The sequence below is a fragment of the Thunnus albacares genome, chromosome 1, assembly GCF_914725855.1.
Source record: "Thunnus albacares chromosome 1, fThuAlb1.1, whole genome shotgun sequence".
Taxonomy (NCBI): domain Eukaryota; kingdom Metazoa; phylum Chordata; class Actinopteri; order Scombriformes; family Scombridae; genus Thunnus; species Thunnus albacares.
In genome coordinates this window covers 6,936,801-6,956,979 of record NC_058106.1, presented here as the reverse complement: position 1 = coordinate 6,956,979, position 20,179 = coordinate 6,936,801, and the positions used below count along the sequence as shown (strand labels likewise).

Here is a 20,179-nt window from a genome sequence, read left to right as displayed (position 1 = left end):
TAAAATGTAGTGTGCCAAAATCAAATGGAGAGGAGTTCATTTAATCACGCTGGCAGCAAGTTCATGGCGGGTGTATTCTGACAGTGTCTTGAGATGGGAATACAAAGATGAAATTGAACAATATTGTTCCTCTGCAAAAATGCTGGCTGATCAAATAATGCATTTTTCCCTTTGTTAATCCAGTTATGTGACCACATTACATTGTCTTCCTTCTCTGTCCATTTCATCCTCCTTCCCTCCCCCCCACATCAGGTTCAGATTATGACTGCTACTCAGTGAACGGTGATGCTGAAGGCCCAGATGGACAGACCGAGTTTGACAAGTCCTCCACCATTCCTCGTCACTCCAACATCGCCCAGAACTACCGGCGTATGATCCAGACCAAGAGGCCAGCCAGCACGGCTGGTCTACCCAGCGGGGTGCTCGGCCCTGGGGGTCATGGCATACCAGGACAGCCTGGTGGAGCTGGTGGGGGTGGAGTAGGGACACCAGGCACTGCCACCATCCGCCGAACCCCATCTACCAAACCAGGTGTGAGGCGCACCCTGTCCAATGCAGGGCCCATCCCTATTCGACCACCCATTGTGCCTGTCAAGACACCTACTGTTCCCGGAGACTCACATTCGCCTGGTGCGGGTGGTAGCGGGTACGCAGGTGGAGGGCATCCAGGTGGCGTGCCTGTGCGTGTGGGCAGCGAGGAGTGCGTGTTCTTCACTGGAGTCGAGGATGCACAGGGAGCGCTTGATTATGTGAAGGCATCACCCAAGCGCCTCAGCCTGCCTAACACCGCCTGGGGGTCAGGGGCAGCATTAGAGGTCTACGCCCAGCAGCATGGGGGCCTTGCAATGGGAACAGGTTCAGGATCAGAGGAGGATCAGATGATCGCGGCAAATCGGCACAGCCTAGTGGAGAAGATTGGCGAGTTGGTAGCCAGTGCGCATGCCCTTGGAGAGGGGCAGTTTCCTTTCCCCGCCCTCCCTGATGACCCAGCCCCGCCGCCAACTGGCTCCATCGATGCTCAAACAGGGACAGAGGGGGCAGAGGGGTCCGGTGACATGTTGACCACCATCAGGAGAGGAGTCCGACTTCGCAAGACCGTCTCTAATGACCGCTCGGCGCCGCGCATCTTGTGATTGGAGTAGAAGCAGAAAGGGGAAGATACTTGTCAGCCAATAGGGAGTCAGGTGTTGGTGTGGTGCAACCCAACCGCCTAGTACATACACAAGAACTTAACCATGTAGGGAAATCTATAATATAACAGAAGATGAATGAAAACAAAACATACACAAAAAATAAGTTTAAAGACACCATTAGAGTAAATGATATATAATATAATGATAATAATAACATTAATAATGTTAACTCATGCTGACAATTAAAGTTAAATACTGAATATTGACAGGCTCCTAGCAGGCCACTATAACTAGTGTGTGTTGGACGCATGTTTCTCTTCTCTACACCCTCACCCAGGGATGGAAAGACTCATAGGAAGAACTGATACGATTTAAAAAAGAGGTAAAGACAGAGAGAAAGACTGGGTTCTGTTTGCCAACTTACTGCACACCCTTCCCCATCCTCTTCTCCAACTAACCCGACTGTCTAATCCCACATGAGAGACTGATGACTGAAGGAGGGGCCAGTGGGGGCAAGAGAGAGGGCGGGGCATCAGAGTGCCATCTGACCAGCTGGATTTGAACCCAGGCTGTCTCAGCAGCAACACACTGTACTTATTAGCCCACTGAACTGAAGCTTTGGTATTAGCATGGGGAGCTAACAAGCCAGAGGGCTCCTCTGGTTCATCCTAATGTAGAACAGTCTTTAAAAAAATACTGTTGGCATTGAACCGTGCTAGTGCCCCCTTCCCCTCTCTCTCTCTCTGTGCGTGTAGTGTGCGAGTGCATTCATGTGTATGCACGCGAGCGAGTGTGAAATGTGAGTGTGTGTGCACGTGATTGATCGTGTGTGTGTGTGTGTGTGTGTGTGTGTGTGTGTATGTGTGTGTGCGAGGGGGGTGGGTAGAGCTCTGCTGCAGGACAGCTGGTTACCCAATGAGGGCAGGGCTTTTCTCCTGTGTGTTGTGCGTGTATTTTCTTGTTTATATCGTGACGTCATTTACCTTGTTACCACTGTACGAGAAGCTACAAGAAGTAATCCAGGCGTATAGATATATTCATATATATTTTCTAGAACCAGAGAGAAAATGTTAATCAGAAATGGAGCAATAAATGTGTTTTATTTTCTTGTTTCGAGGAAGAGGATCGATGGAGGATTGCAGGTTCTCCTTTGTCACATTCAGGCAATCATCAGGAATGCTAAAATTACACATCGACTGTGAATTCATGCCTCGCTGGTTTTGGCGTGTGTCTCTCTCTCTCTCTGTCCCTGTCTCTTTCCAGTGGAGGAAATGGATTACAAAAAAGAAAAAACAAAAAAAAAAAAAGGAAAACTGTAAGCACTTTGATAGGTGGTAGAGTATGTGCAGTGCAATAGCCACTAGGTGTTGCTGTAGTCATACTGTGTAATAGAGAGAGTGAAAGTGAGAGAGATGGTTGCCAATAAGACCGTGTCCTGAGGAAATGATTTAATTTGTAGAAGAAGAAGAAGTAGGCAGACAGGCAAAGAGGAAGTGATAAAGAATGGTGGAATTGGAGTGATTGGTTACATGACAGATGGGTTAAGAAAGTAGAGCAACATATTTATTTAAAACAGGATTGGACGTCAAGCCATCACCTGCTGTGGGTTGTGAATAGTACTGAAGCTGTTTATGATGTGGCTGCACTGGGATCTGAAGGAAGACATAAAAATACATGGCACAAATAGCTCAGACATATTTTCTCACTAACCATGCAGATAGCTTTGGTTTTATTTGCCCAGGTTTTGACATTTCAGCCACCACTCCAGGTTAACCAATATGAATGGAATTTGTGATATTATTTTTTTTTTTAAATGACATTTTAAAAAATTAACGGCAACTAATCTTCTCAGAAACAATGTCCTTGTCACTCTGGATCATCTACAGGCCCCAATTTCATCAGAACTACCTTCAACCACAGAGACAGCCCCCTGAAAACCTTTTGACAGCGCCATTTTGTAGATCATGCAGGGTAACAAGAACACTGAACATGGAAAGACACATCGCTTGAATCGTTGAATTTTTCAAATGACATTTTCCAACTCTGTGAGCACCAGAATTTCAATCACATTTTTCTCCATTGTACTGAAGTGGAGGCAGAAATCTACAGGAATCAAAATCTGGGCAAATTAAACCAAAATTATCTGCATGCCTAGAAAACACTAGTAGTAAATGAGAGAATATGTTTATCTGTCATTTGGGTGAAACAACTTCAATATACATTAACAAAAGACTTGAAATGTATTTGCACACGTAGATGGAAATGCTGCAGAAATGTATTTTCAGTGTACAAACACTGTACTGTATATTACAAAGTATTTTTCAGCCATGTTCATGTGCAAATACATTTCAGCACAAAGGATTATCTGCAAATATATTCTTACCAGTACTGTATTTTTGCATTTTGGGAAAGGACAGTTAAGTGTTAAACATAGCTGAACAACGCTATTTTGCAATTCTGTGGTAAGAATAAAAAACACATCACCTAGCACTAATGTTACCATAGGAGACAAACAATACTGAAAAGTGTGAATGAATTCTTGTAGGAACATAATAGTTTGTTTTTTTTGTTTTTTTCACTTGTCACCATATTGCTCTGTCAATGTCTGATGGCTGATTCGTGTTTACGCTGATGATGTTTGAGCTACAGGCAGGACATAAAGAAAGCACAGGTACAATTGTTTGTTGATGAGCATCATCAATTAAAACTTAAAAAAAACTAGCATTTATTCAGTCATAAGGAATGAATGTAGCTTCAGGATGCTGTGTGAACACATAATGTGCTGTCAAAATCTTTTAGAATTTACCGGACTACTCCAGTTTGATTCAGCTCAGCTCAGTGCAAATATAACCAAGTTCAGCTCAGGACACGGCTGTATGAAAGAATTATTTATGGACATTAAAATGGGAGAATAGGTGATTCGCTCGCTGATGACAAAGAAAGATTTAAATTAGACTTTGAAAGCTGACAGAGAGAGATGTGTGGAATGAGCATTTCACTGCCTGTTCATACAATATGTACTGTATGTGCTGTACTTGTAAATGAGAATCAGGCGCACAGATTTGGTATAAAGGTTTGTTAGAAAATATTACATGGGTTATTCAGTTTTATTATATATTTTTTTCTTTCTGCAGTACTGTTTGAGTATTTAGTCTTACTTTTAAATAATGTAAAAAGAAGAAAAACCCCAGCTGTAACACAAACTACTAAGCTGTGTAACATACGGATGTAGGATGTGTGGGCTGAGAGTGAGTGCATCCTTGTTTGGCTGTTGAACTGTAGGCTAGTGAACTCTTCATCAACATGTCTGTACGCTCTATTAGCAGTGACCTGAACATAGCCAGTGACATCAACACTCATACATGCTCTTTTTGTCGACTTATTTCTATTTTTTGCCTCGAACAGAGCACTGTTTTAGACCTATTTCTGGCTGTTTTAAAAGAAAATTAGGATGATTTAATTAAAAGAGATGGAGAGGAGAATGTTTGCAATTTTTAAACATTGTCACCCTCTGTGAGCACGCTATTTTGTTGAACTTTAAAACAGTGCTTCAGTAAGGGGAGGTTTATTTTTTTTCCTGGGGGGAACTACTGTATGTGTGTTGTCACATGCGGATGCTGTGTGTTGTATCAGCTGAACATGACTGGGTGAGAGGGTGGAAGGGGAGAGCAGCGGGCTTGGACTCCATCCCCCCAAAAACATATTTTGGGTGAGGAGAAATGTTTCTGAAGAGTTTGTGTCAGACCGCCTGTCAAGGTCACACTGTACGTATGCTGAATGTACTACAAGGTGAAGGGGAACATGGAACTGTTTGACTTGCTTGAACTGTTGCAATGTCAGAACCTTGTTCTCGTACAACTGAATGAAGTTTCCAGTTTAACCTGCAGGAAAGCAATAGAGGGGTAGTGTGCATGTACGTACATTCACATTGATGTTCCAGTGTGGGTGTTATAAAGGAAAATATCAATGTTTTGTCCATTCTAGGATACTTGTGTTCCACGTCTAAAACCTGTCCCCTATGGCATGGATCTGATGGTGTAATTTGGAGTTTAGAGACCCTTTACTAAACATCCAAGAGCACTGCAAGAGCCAATGCTACTAGTCTGAATGTGTATGTGTGAGCCTGTCCTCCCAAGAAAAAACGACACTATAGGTCGTAAATTCAGTGGCCAAAAACAACCTATAGTTACGTTTGATTTACAGACGCCATCTAGCAGCCATAGATGGCAAAAAGTGGCCAAAGCTATAGGAGACTACTGTTTGAGACCACTGTTCGCATCCCATTTCCATCTCTCAGTGTCAACCATCGGGACATATTTTACTGCATTCATAACCGTAACATAGTGTTTACTGTTGCTGACGGTTGCCACGTTTTACCATATTTCAAGTGATCATTTTAACCCAACCATGATCTTTTCCTAACCCTAAACAAGTGTTTTTTGCTCCTAAACCTAACCAGACCTTAACCATAGCATTGTCACATCATAAATCATAATTACTTTGTAAAAGCGTTTTGTAAAGCGGCATATTATGATCCTGCTTTGGAAAGTGGCATATTATGCTCCTATGGGTTGTTCTGGAGTGCAGATACAAATGATCTATGTGGTCGTTTAATTTGGAGGACTTGTTGGTATGTGCTGTATGTGCAAACAACTGAATTCACTGCCAGTCATCTACAGAGAGTTATTGCTTGAATAAAAGGTTTATAATCCCCCACAGACACAGACACACTGCTTACAATAATTCCAAATGATGGATAACATCTCAGGACAAGACAAGAACACTATAACTGTATGGTTTTCATACTGAATGGGATCTAGAGAGAATCAGGTCAAACTGCACACGACCTGTCATGCTACAGGACGACTGGCTTTAGGATGAGTGTGACATGAGTGTGAGACACAACATTGCTATTTTCCTTTAAAATGCCCAGTTAACAGCACAAGAAGTTATCTAACTAAACAATAATGTCTTTTTTTTAACATGCTGAATTAACTGTGTACTGAACTAACTGTCTGAACAAGCTGAAATAACTACTCCGCTACAGATGTGTCAATATGCCCATTTTTATTGAGTGTATGTGTGTAGAAGTAGGCCTACCAGCATGTGGGCAAAGCAGGAGCTACAATGAAAAACAGGACATTCTGTAGGAACATACACACAGCACATGGCCAGATTTACATGCGTGCAGGCATGCGTGCGTACACACAAACACACACACATACACACACACACACACACACACACACACATACAAAACCCCATCTTCATTTACTGAGCATACTGCACAGTCTTAACTACAGCATGTCCAAAAGGAACAAACACTGTAAAAGTAACATTTTAACCTTCATTTCATAATTTCATTGAGTTAAAAGGTCAAGATATCCCATCTTCATTTTCTGTGAAATTACTACATTTTAAATTTCTTTTGGTATTAGCTTTCTTGGTGCCTAGCAAGGCTAGCACACCAGCTAGGCAACAATTGGACTCATGGAAACCTGGAAGATGTTACACTTATGTCATGTTACAGCTAGTTATATACAAACTTGATTAAAAGATGAAATAATGACCTTAGGAAATGCTGTCTTATATACATACAGGTAGTGCAGACTATGGTGCTGTTGATTATTGGGCACAGTATGTGACAGATATCAGCTTATAGACTTTCAAATGTTGACAGAAAAGTTTTCAGGAGATACACTCACCTGCTTTCTTGTCCAGAGTGAGATGAGAACATTGATACCACTCTCATCTGTCTGTTAAATTTGAAGCTACAGCTGGTTTTCTTAGATTAGCTTAGCATAAAGACTGAAAACAATAAGAAACAGCTAGCTTGGCCTACCTGCACCTTTACATTTCACTAACATGCTATATCTCATTTATTTAATCCATGCAAAAACTGAGGTGTAAGTGTAAGTGAAAGGGGAAATGATTTTGTTGCCTGACAACCTCATGATAGCGAAAAAGTGTATTTCCCAAAATTCTGAACCACTCTTTAAATGTTTAATCAAAACTTGTGATACCCTTTTTGCAATGGTCGGACCATGGTGGGATCAAGGTGTAAATACTCAACAGCACCGTTGTCTGAACAGTCTGGAACTGTATGAAAACTGCCAACAACTCACGTCTCTGACCAACTAATGTGGGGTATGGAGGAAGCAAAGAAAACTAAATTTACATATCCTCTGATTCTAAACTTCTCCAACAGCTCTTCTTTTTCCAATATTCCTCTTTCTTTTCTTGCATACCCCTGAACTTCCAATCACTGGTTAATACACCCAGGGATGCCTTGCTGACAAGTTAAAAAACAACGCTTATCATGATGAGAGTCCCATTGGCTGTATTCTGTCTCTCGATACCTCGCAAACCATCGAAACTAATGAAAAATAATTCTAATAAAGTCTTCATTTTCACCACAGTCCACAGTGAATATGAGCTCAGCTCTGTCTCTCTCTCTCTGTCTGTCTCCCGTTCACTCTCCTCCCTTCCCTCTCACAATGTGTATGTGTGTCAGTATCCATGTGTGCCATGGTCTAAATGTATGTGTGTGTGTGTGTGTGTGTGTGTAGTTGGTAATGGCTAATGGGTGGCATCATTATGGCTCCAGAGTGTGTTGTTCAAAGAAGTGTTGTAAGCGTTAGCTAGAGTAAACTTCTTCCTGCTGTAGTAACATGAGCTGGTTTCAAGGCAAGCAGCTGGAATCTCAATGCTAGATTAAATTTTAATTCATTTTGATCAGGCTTTTTAAGACATCTTTTTGGCATCATCTCAGAGGCATCTTATTTTACTTTGTTGGGTTCTTGGTGTGCTTCTTTCAAAGACACCTACAATATGCAAGTTTGATTTTAGTAATCTCCTGGTGTGTAAAGCACAAGGCTGACTGCCAAATCTACCTTAGTTTAACAAATGAAAAGTGCTGTTACTTCACTGATGATTACTTAAACACAAGTAAACCTACTAAAGTAAAAATCAACTCTAATTAAAACTAACTTTTGCTGAATAGGGCCCATTGTGGCCTCTAGTGATAATTATAGCTTAATGTTAATTGCTAACAATTTACACTTAAAACAAGCTGAAGGAGTCATTAAACCAGAAAACTGATTCAGTAACATCGGTCACAATGCTAGCTGCTGTATAGATAGGCAACAGTATGCTAACCAGTTCACCATATCAACTTAAAAGGTATGTTTACAGATCATTTCTGCTGCCTGCTGGTGGCCAAAATATTTGTTATTTCAGGTTGAAGTATTGTAAAAAAAAAAAAAAAATATGAGATGAAAGAGTCAGAGAGATGAGGTGAGAATTAGTGTTGCGTGTATGTCATCTTCACCATAATGTAAGAATTAAGACATGCAATTTAAAAAAGTAAAAAATCCAACTCCTTCTCTCTAAAGTCCCTGCTTCTTTACCAATAGCTATCAAGAGTTTTGAATCAAGAATGTTGACTTGTGTTGAGTGTCTCTATCTACACTTTTCATCACAAGTTTGACACTGTTATTAGGGCTGAGTTTAAAACAATTTCAGAAGTAGATTTGAGATCTCAGGGTAGGAGACTGTTGACTGCAAGCATCCTGGTACATTTGCCTCTTCGTTCTGATTTACTGCCTCAGGCTACAGATGCTTTTGTGTAGTGGTCTGCATTTTTTGCCAATATCTGGCATTTTCACTGCATTTCAAAATATTTTTTAACATTCCTTCAAACCAGTAACAACTCAAATGACTACAGAGCTCACCAGTGACCCAACAACTGACTCAGCTGTTCCACAATGTTTTTTGAGAAGTTCATTTTGTAGACTTTCACATCGCATTTTGCTGTTGCCAGAAGTGAAATGTATTGATATTGAATTGAAATTGTATTGATACGGTAAAACAGAAGCTCTAGCTGCCTGGTGGTGCTTGATGACCATGAAAACACTGTTGAGTTTCCCTGGTTACTCAGATTTATAGGACATTGGTGGACTTCCAACATGAGCATTTGCTTGCAGCGTGAAAACACCAGTAGAAATCTATATCTCTTCAAATGCAACACACTGAAACTTCCCGTCTTAAATATGATGTAAAAATACCACCCATTTGAAGTAAGTGAAATCAACCCGCTGTAGTTCTTTATCTGACTGATTCAAATAAGAAAAGACTGTGTTGTTTATGATGAGAACAAATGCAGCACTCTGAGTTTGCTTTATATAAAGCTCACTCCTTTAGCCATCTGCCCATACTGAATGTGTCCTTCATGTGTGTGCGTGCATGTGTGTGTGTATGTGTCTGTTGCACAAGGACACGTTGTTAAGACCCCCACTGTTCCTCCCTGTCACCTCCCACACACAATCTGTCAATCCTTCTTGCTGTCTGATGCTAAGAAACCGACTACACACTCGCACATACACACAGTACACACACTCATCTGAAGCAAACATGACTAAGGTAGATTCTACGAAGCCACACGAGGGTCTGCTGAAATCCCCCAGGGGATTGTGATGAAACACATTGTAACTTCCTGTCATACAGCCATGCAGAACGGAGTGACCAAAGTGGCCTCCTGCTGCCATTGTAACTAAACTGAATGTCTTACTATCAATACTCCAGTTCTCGGTAGTGTCTGTTGTTCACTCGCTCGCTCTCTTACTCTTCTTCTTCCTCTGCAGACTCCATCTGAACTCTACAAAGAAATCTCTCCACCACTCACCATTGAGGCATTGATATAATTTCTATGTGGCCATTTTGTTCAAAGGATAACATTGTGACGGAGTCAACATCTGCTCTTATGTTTCTGTACAAACCGATCTTTTGCTCCTCTCTTCCTTCCCGAGTAGCCCTGCAGGCACTGTGGTCTTGTCTTTCTCTCTTTTTTCTGTCCCCTCCTCTGCTCTTCTTCTTTAATTTATTGTGAATTGATTTTCTAAGGTTCTTTCGCCTCTTGTCGCTGATGATAAGGTTTTATTTTCTGTCTTCCTTTTTGTAAAATTGACCCTTTTTTGTTAACTTTAGTCACTTGCTAATGTAACAAAACGCACTGTGATGATTCCAGTATTAATAAAAGTTGTACTTAAACTGTGTGCTGCTGTGTGAAGCGAGTATTATTACTTAAAAAGCCTGATTACTAAATATTGACCATATTTACGATAACAGAATATTTTTTAACAAATAAATCTTCCATCTTAACCCATCAGTGGATAAAAAAACAGGCTGGATATCAGTTTTTCAGTAAAAAGCAACACATTTTGTGTACTTTCAGCCTCAGTTTTCAAACTGAACACATACATGTTTATACATGAACATGGATAATCCTAATTGTCTACAGGTCAATCTGCAGCTGACATTAATGCATCCATCCCTTATTACATTTCCAATTATTGTTCTCAAAAATCTGCACTTCACTCTGTGTGAGTTCTCAAAGTCATAAAAAATAAATTGTGCAGCATTTCGTCAATCAAAAAAGCGAATTTAGCTGGATTAATTTATCAACTCAATATGTATGCAAATCTATTCAAAACAGTTAACATTAATATAGCACTGACATATTTTACGGAAATTGAAGAAAATGTATAAATATGTCAATCAGAATTGGTTCTCTTGTTCACACATTCAGTTGAAGTGACTAAGTGTAGAGACTCATTAATCAGCAGTATTAAATTGCCACTTATAATTGCATTAAAGATAATTGCACTATTGCAATTATCTTTAATGATCAGACATTTAATAACTGAGGAGAGTCAACTTAACCTCACACAGTCCACTTTGGACAATTTTGAACAAATAATTTGTTTACTTGCATCAAAAGGATTTATTTGATATGGAAATGATATGAAAATCAACCTTTAATAGTTCCTAAAAGTAATAATGTAAATGTAAAACAAGAAACACCTGCATCATTAATGCAAAAATGTATTCAGTGTTATGAAAAAAACAGAAAGTGTTGGAAAAGCCATGTTAATTATATTTTGGAAGTTCCCCACTATTCACTATATAGAGACTGATTACGATGCCAAGAATATCAGAGAAACTAAACTAGATTCTGCACACTCTTGATCCAGCACACAGCTTAGTGGACATTACAGTTATTTTCCTAAATGAATACTGAGTGTGCGCTCTCCACCTCAATTCATTTGCCTTTTTTCCAGGTCAGTGCCCATGACAAAAAGTTGTAGATCACTCATGAAGGTGGAAATGAGGGAAGCGAGAGGAAATTAAATGCATTCTAGTGTTTGCTGGTAGGGGGCGCCCAAGACCTTTAACTTCCCCATGCAGAAGCCAGTCTGAGGAAGACAGATCAGTTATGATACAAGCTGCTTATACAGTCAGGCCATTCCCATGCAGATATGTCAGACACCTGAGCTGTTCAGAGAAGACTGAGACAAGCAGCCAGGCTATACTCATCCTTTCTGAATGTCCTCAGTTTACCTGACTTTCTATGGTTGCTGAATGGACTGAGCTGTTGCTTACACAGCAAAGTGAACAAAGAATTGCAAGGATAAATGCTGAGAAACAAAGAGAGTTTAAGAATCAATAATTTCTTTATTTTCTGAGCAAGAAGTAGCTCTTCATCCATAAAGATAATTTTCATAATCTTTAATTTATATCTATTTTGAGAGATTTTAGTTCAGTCTCCAACAAAAGCTGCTGCTGTGACCCTCATCTGCTGAGAATCAGTAAATAGTGTGTTGGTTAACTGAACCAAATCCTGTCAGTCTGTCCTGATTAAGCCACACTGACAGAACAAGGACAGACTTCTTTTACTTAACACCTACTCCCACGTTTCCAGCGTGGAACCACACAAAGAAACTTTAATTAAAAATAAATGGGCCACAATTAATCTGAGGGAGGCATGCTTCATTCAAACTCGCAGCGGCTTGAGACTGTAAGCCTGATGTCTTTTGTGACTGTGCCTGTGTGTGTGTGTGTGTGTGTGTGTGTGTGTGTGTGTGTGTCTTTGTGCTCTGCTGAAATGCTGGATAAGTGAGTGAGAGTGTGTCTCTGCTGCTTGGTCCTTCTCATGTTAGGACTTAAATTAAATATTTAAATGATGTAGTTCAGTGTTAGCACCACTAATAGCAAGCTGCTGTATGACATATTGAAAGGACTTGCTCATTGTTGTGGTTTAACAGAAAAGCAGCACAGTCTCTATTTTGTGTCCATTCGCAATTATGTATCCAAATAAACTAAGGTGGCAATGTGGAGTTCCCCAAGGTTCAATTTCCAAACCCCTTTTATTCAACATTTACAATCTTTTGTTGATCAAAGTTTTGCAGAGAAACAAAGCTGCCTTCTATACAGATATTGATGTCACTTAAATACACACAACTTGTTGTAGAAAGGAAAAAATAAGAGGCTGAATGTGCAAAAACTGTCCTCCAGTTAAAGACAGATTTACCAGAGATAATTGTGTTTGGTTACAATGAAAGGCTTGAAGTGAGTGCATACCTCAACTCTCAACTCTATTAACAATAATAATAATAAACTTTATTTATTTAGCACTTTTCATAACATAAAATGCGCCTAAAAGTACTTTATAAGAAAAGGTATTAAAAACAAACATATTTCAAAAATAGGAACCATTAAAACAACCAAAAAAAAACAAAAACAACAAAAGAAACAAAAAAAGAACCTGATAGAAGATAAAAAAAGAGGTAAAATCATCAGAAGATAAGAAATATAATACTGGTAGTAAAAACAACAGATAACGGTAAAAAGCAAATAAAAGGTTGAGTTAATTAAAAGCAAGACCATAAAAATAAGTTTTGAGCTGCTTCTTGAAATTATCAACAGAAAATGCTTGTCTAATATGTGGCAGGAGTTTGTTCCAGATCCTTGGTGCACAGCTGCAAAAACCTGCCTCACCATACTTTTTGCATTTTATTTGTGGCACATTTAACAAGCCAGCGTTAAGCGACCTTAGCAAACGGTTTGGAACATACTCCAACAAGCAATCTGAGAGGTATGAAGGTGCTAGACCTTTTTGGGCTTTAAAAACAAGTAAAAGAATTTTAAAATCTATCCTCAACATTACAGGTAGCCAGTGCAATGACGCTAATACTGGTGTAATATGTTCCCTTTTCCCAGTTTTGGTTAAAATTCTTGCTGCTGAGTTTTTGAACGAGTTGCAGTCAATCAATGGTTTTATTTGGTAAACGATATAAAGTGCATTACAATAATCTAAGTGTGAAAAAACAAAAGCATGTGTCAGTTTCTTAGCATCTTCCAAAGTAAGGTAGGGTCTGACTCTTGCAATGTTTCTTAAATGATAAAAAGCTGTCTTTGTGACGTTGTGGACATGACTTTTAAAATTCAATTCAGAGTCGAGGATAACACCCAATTTTTTTGCTTATCAAAAAAATCTCAGTCAGATGTCATATCACTTAACTTAACGCATAAAAGGGTCATACTGTTGCATGACATACTGTATCACTGTACTGTAATCCCTTACTATGATGAACATGACAAGTAAAGCTTATCCTATTAAATCTGCAACATTTTCTTAAAAATTCAGCAGGTTTATTATTATTTCTTTTACAGTCTTTCCTTCTATTTTTATTTTGTACATTGAAATGCACTATGTTTGATGTTTGCTTTTTACTTGCCTTGCCTTCTGCCTCGTCTTTCTCACACACCTTGCTGCTCTAGAGATGTTAAATAGAGTGCTGTAGGTGTGTGTGATGTCCATTTTGTCCCCTTGAAGATCAGAGAAAGTGTAAAGGCATCTCTTTATCTGACACAACACTCAATGACAGTGAGGATGAAATTGACGCAGGGTGCTCTTTGTGCAGTAATGAATAATGATACAGACATTTATGGCTTTAAAATGTACATGTGGACCCTGGATGGAAACCTGGCACAATCAGATTATATATCAAGAAGAGTTTTGTTCCCATTTTTACTCATTTGACCGTTCCCACTTCCTTTGTTCTGGCAAGCAGTAATAGTAGTAAAGTAAAGTATCTGCTGTGTATGTATCGTCTGATGCACTGGGACATACAATATGTATTCTGTGTCCATGAGCAAGAAGCCTGATTCCATATATTAATGAAGGTCTGATATGTACTGTACTGAAATGTTAAAAGATTCCATCACTCATTGATACTACAATTCCTGAAGCAACACTTCTGTTGGAAATACATGTTTAACCTACTGCTGTGCCAGATTTGAATAATAAACTATTATTAATGAGAAAAGAAAGAAAGAATATAGAAAAGCCTTTTCTAAATATGGGTCGGTCAAGTTCATATTATTTATTTATAAAATATTCACATTTTATTCATACAATGTCTGACTTTGTCAAATTAGGTTTTGGCTTGGCAAAACTGACAGATTTGAGAGAGGCACATTTTAAAGCTTTATATAACTCTACTCAGAGACATATTACTTTAATGTACAGTGGGTGGACACAATTAAAGGAACACCTGTAATCCACTACTATGTGTGCAATATATACTACTTTTTTATGTTGCAGCGATTTTGGTCTTCACAATTTACTACAACATAAAACCACAAATTGCAGCTTCAGAATTACCACAAATTTGAATCAACACAGTGAGAACAAAAACTGAACCATACTTGATGTTACTGACAGGTGCACAGCACAGGTTAAATAACTTACTCCAGGGAATAAAAGAATACAGCTGGCTCACAGCGGAAGGTCATTAGAGGATTTAGTTCACCTGGGTCTGTCTGGCTATAAAAACTGGCCCATGTGGTCACTGTTGTTCTCTCTTCCTCCTGCTGACATCCACCCTGCATCATCTCATTGTTTGTGTTAGCTTTAGTTTTAATAAATTACTTTTTTTTACTATGGCAAAAACTTGAATCTGTACATGGTTCTTTAATCCCACTGTGATTTTTTTTTTTTTTTTTTTATTTACTGTGCAACATTTCAATCAATCATGTCTTCATCAGGCACAAAGCAGCACTGACAAGTGACATTATACATATCTAAAAAGGGGACAACCTCCAACAGAAGACCAAATGGAAAAACCACTTCAGAACAAGGCAAGCATGTATGCGTATTCAGAAAACAATGATGTAATCATCGTTCACAGGTGACAATATGATGAACAGAGAAAGGGAAAAATAACAGCTACAGGAAAATTATCAAAGGAAATTTTGTAAAAAAATAAATTTAAAAAAAGACAATACTTAAAGCAAATAAGATTAAGAAGAAACAAACAAACAAACAAAAAAAAAAAGTCAAACAATGAATACACACAGTTAGTGTTATGACCGGCTCTTGGGCCACAACAAAAAATAGAGACACGCCAAACTCAGCAGTAGCTAACTCAAATGTATTATTTATTAATTATTATCAAATAACAATAATAACTGCAATAGGGTGTGAAAGTGTATTAATGCATTGAATAAGGTGAGGTGCATGTTGTCAGTGCAAAACAAAACCAAAAAGGGTAATGCAAAAACAAACAAAGCTTGGTAAGTGGGGAAGGGATCAGAGAGCTGGAATCAGGACAGCCGAGCTTAAGTATTCTAAGTATTCATTCTGGGGCACTGGCCAGGTGTTCCCAATTAGTGCCCAAATGGCACCTCAGCTCCACCCATCCAAGGACCTGCGACACACAGACACAAACCACAGGACCAAAGGCAACAGGCCGTCACAATTAGTCAAATAAATAATTGAAGGCCTGACCCTGTACACCACACATGTAGATGTGAATTGCGTGATGTCATCATACTTTAAGGATTAATAACAGTTATAACATTGCAGGTGAAACAACACTAACAGAACAGTGAGGCAGATGTCAGACAAGCACAACAAATCCACACCGTCCTGAGAAGAGGTGTAATCAGGCATAATAAGTGAAAACACCTGTGTATTGTATAGACTACGGGTTTGTTGGTGCTTTAACATCACAAATGAATTTACTACATTTAGTGGTGAACAGTAGACCAGTAGATAATAACCAATGCTTGAACGTTATCAGTGCTGCTACCTGGGGATGCTGTTGGCCAGGGCTGAGTCGGATAAACGTGGAAGGACAGCATACACTGAATCACAAACTTTTTTAGCTGTGGCTTGGCCTGGCAGAGTTTGATCTAACCAATGTTATGGTATATTGACTGCTCAAATTTCATCCATGCTCTTTTCTGTCATATCACCAGTATCCTGCCACCAGTCAGAGCATTAGCCACCATTAAACGCTATTTTTGTTCTACAGCACTGTGTGGCCCTGTGCACCTCCACTCTTGCACTTAGTTTTCAGAACAATGTCTTTATGTTTAATGTTGGCCTACTCCCACTGCTGTCTGCTTTGTCTTGTTGATCCCTTACTGTATTCATATTTTTATATTCTCATATATTTTTAAATATTTTCATATTTTCCTGAAAGTTTAATATTTCTGCTTTAACATTTTATACATATTTCCTGATGTCTTAAATTTCCCCTTTTATGTCTTGTAATTATTTATTCCTTCTTTTTTTCATTTTGTGGTGTACAGTGTATATTCCTTTAGAATACAAAGGTCAATGGATGAAACACGATTTCTCACCCGAACAGTTTCAGCTGTTCAACAATCTTTCAGAACACCTAACTTGTTGACATTACAGAAATGCATGTGCAGTGGTTTTAGACAGACCACGGGAAGGACAAGCCTCCTCTGCCCCAGATTCACACATGCCAAGAAGCAGTTTGTTGGCAGGCCAGATATCCATTGTAATGGTGGATAAGTGCTCATTCAGAAGCCAAGTTATCCTCTTTTAGAGACGCTACTTTAGAACATGGGCTTTAAAGCTGGTTATCATGGTGAGGGGGTGATGAAATAGTTAAGTCACAGTTTGTCAGAACAGATTTATAGACAAATAGGTTGGAGAAACAAAAATTTTGCATTTACAGGTAGCGCACATGTAGCCATATCTCCTGGCATATTCAATACCAACTGTGAAAGTGTGAAAACGTGAAGTGAAGGTGTAAGGAGAGTCTGTCTGTCAACACACATCTGTCCCAGCTGTTTATCAGAACGTGATACAGATTTCAAGTGTCACACTCTTCGTGGCGTGACTGCTGGATTTTCAGTTTTTCAAGTTAAGTAAACCCTTTGAGGGCCACAAGCATGCGGGTGACGCCACATAACAGAGAACACCTAAGGACAAATTTGGATGACAGTATCAAATCTCTCTCTTAAACAGTGACAAGTCTGACGCTGTGACAAATTTGTCGCTGTGACAAATTTGTCACTGTAAGTTCAAGTTTATCTGTGGAGCACAATCACACAGAAGCACTTCAAAGTGCTTACAAAGTGATAAACGGATGAAAAAGAAATTTTAGTTGCAGCTCAGAGGGTCTCACCAGTCCATAATCTTTACAATCCTCGCAAACACATTCAACACCAGTTATTGGTATTTCATTTGCAATGGTCATGGCTTATATCCTGCTTATTGATGATTTAATATTGTGAGACACTCTATATCTGACTGTGAGATCACACAGTTGTATATGATCTTCAACTGCATAATATCAGAGATCTTGGGTTATAATTTGGCTTCTGGAAAATATCATACATTTTTCATGGATCGCTTCTCTTGATCCAATACAATCTTGGCACTATCTTGACACTGTTGTTTCTGTCTTTCTTTCATCCTTCATTCCTTTCTTTCTTTTTTGCTGTCTGTCTCACGAAAACACATCTTATTGCCAAGTAGTTTTACATATACTGTACAAGAACTCGCCTTGATGTTGTGGTGGATAACTCAAAATATATCAAGTACATAAAATACAAGTAACACAAGAGTCAAGTAATCATAAATATTATAGAATAGAAATCTGCTATATAAAATTTTAAAAAATAAAATATATTCTAAAGCGAAAAGAGCTGTTCCATAGTTTAAAATGAAGAAAATGGAATGTACAAAATATTGACCAGGACTGTACAAAGTAGTACATCATGGTACATGTGATGGATTTATAGATAATAATGAGATTTTACATCAATGTAATATGCAGTGTGGGCGTGATAAGAGTATGTGTCAGTGGGGGTCCTGGGCCTTGTTGATGAGGACAGCTGCTGTCTTAAATGCTGCTGTGATGCCACAAACCTCTTAAATCAATCATTCAAGACCTTCTATAAAAAAGGTTTTCACTTCGAAAGTGGGGAGAGCATGACAACAAATTAATAACAGATGGAGTAAGAGAGAGTGAGGCAGAGGAGAGAAGAAAAAGGAAGAAAATGAAGAGAAAGAATGAAATTCCGATCATGAAGCAACAAGTCCACTGATTGACATGTTTTGATTATCACACTGATAGGTGGCCTACTGTGAGACCTCACAATGAATCAGGCAGATCTCATGTTTAAATGTATATATTATTAAAAATAGAGGGAGGGCATGGGGAAAGAGGGAGGGAAGAGTCGGCGGATAGAATAACAAAGCAAGGTTGCTGGAGATGAAAAGGATGTCTGGAGTTTGGGTGTCTGAGAGGATGACAGAAAAATGTCAGTCTCTCCTGCATTTTGTGGCTCTCATCATATCCTAACATGGCTGTCAGGCTTCAGGGAGAATGGTGGCTCCATCGTCTGAAGCATCTGAAAGCCAAATCAGAAATCACAGAATACCTCAGCTCACAGCAAAAACTATCAAGAAGCTCTCGTCTGCATACCGAGTGGCCCAGAGGAGGAGTGGCGACGGGAGATGAGGAAGAAAGAGGAGAAGCTTGACGAAAGAAAGCCTGTCTAAGTAAATGATGTGCGGTATGCTCTCACAGCATGTCCACAACTTTGAATGACAAAGAAAAAACAATACAACGAGAAAATACATCTGTGAAAAGTGACACTGAGATGAGAGAGATGACAACAAACACACAAATATGCATAAATTATAGCAGAATATCAAGTGTCTACTGCTTGCTGGTACACTAGAGCTTGAACATTTTGACACTTAGAATCTTTTCAATAATAAGTTTCATGTGTGGTGGCCTTGGTAGGATGTCAGGGTGTCGGGGTCTGCTTGTCAGATTTAGCTCCACTTTCATCAACACTTTCATCAACCTTAGCTGCACTTTCAGACTTTGCACTGCATCCATCAGAAGCAACTGTGTTCAGTTGTACTTGGGGTGTAAAGGAAAATTAGAGTTTATTACAACGTGGGTTTTATTTTCAGAGCTGTGGAAAGCAGTAGGATGATCATGCCAATTGTAAAAGAAGCCAACAGTTCAGCCAGATAATTTAACCCACTTTGGAGATAAAACCAAAAGTAAAAGTACTTTAAATGTCTTTGATAAATCCGTCATTGCACAGAAAAGCTGTGAGGACGTAAAACTCTGGCAAGTATGGTAAGTCTAAAGTTACACTCACATTACAGGCCTTAAAGCTCAATTTCTTTTTTTCTTCATTCTTTTTTTTTAGTCAGATCTGATCTTATTGTGTTGATAGTTCATATTCATGTTTGTAAGTGTCATGTATCTGGCTCCAGTGTGAACACCATTGAGGTCTTAAACTGCCACATGGCAGGGATTGTTTACAACCTCTTTGATCATCTGACTTCCTGTGTTTCTGACCTATTTTTTGTGCCATGCCATGTGCAGAGATCTCAGCAATTAACTTAGTGAGAACCATGTTGGCATAGTTGATAGATTCCTCATACTAACAAGGGATACACAGTAAACAATTTAGCACGCAATCCAGCATCACTGTTACGCTTATGGATTACTGTTCAATCCTCTTAACACTGTATCAGAGCTGTATGAAGTTGCTGCTAATGCAAACCCAACATTTCCTTTTGCTGCTGCTTCATATTAAAAACATGAGGCGTTTTTTTTTTTCTCCACCAGGCTGCAGTCACAGGAAACAATGCATTTGTCACCAAGGTTAGCACTGACTATGATCATCCAAAACTGTGTTTACAAAACCAGACATAGTAATTTTTGGCATTTTTGGACAGCCTGGTCAGCCACCATGAGCAACGCCTCAGCAACGTTACCAACTCCTTTTACTGTGCCCTGCTGTTGTGTGGAAAACTACTTGCACTGGGTGCAGCATGAAATCAGATCATTAATATCACAATGCTAGCATGAGCATTAGAAGCTCAGTATTGCCCCTGGTCATCCTAATGGTTC

General features: G+C 39.1%; 1 protein-coding gene across 7 annotated transcripts in view; it reads left to right on the top strand.

Annotated features, from left to right (window-relative positions):
* Positions 1 to 10,186, top strand: part of LOC122989847 (protein MTSS 2-like) — a 78,421-nt gene extending 68,235 nt beyond the window's left edge. For all 7 annotated transcript variants that reach the window (XM_044363117.1, XM_044362893.1, XM_044362974.1 and 4 more), the window contains one exon: positions 253 to 10,186. In XM_044363117.1, coding sequence (XP_044219052.1) covers positions 253 to 1,133 — 881 coding nt within the window. In that variant the 3' untranslated portion in view covers positions 1,134 to 10,186. The remainder of the gene's footprint in view (positions 1 to 252) is intronic.
* The last annotated feature ends 9,993 nt before the right edge of the window (positions 10,187 to 20,179 follow it).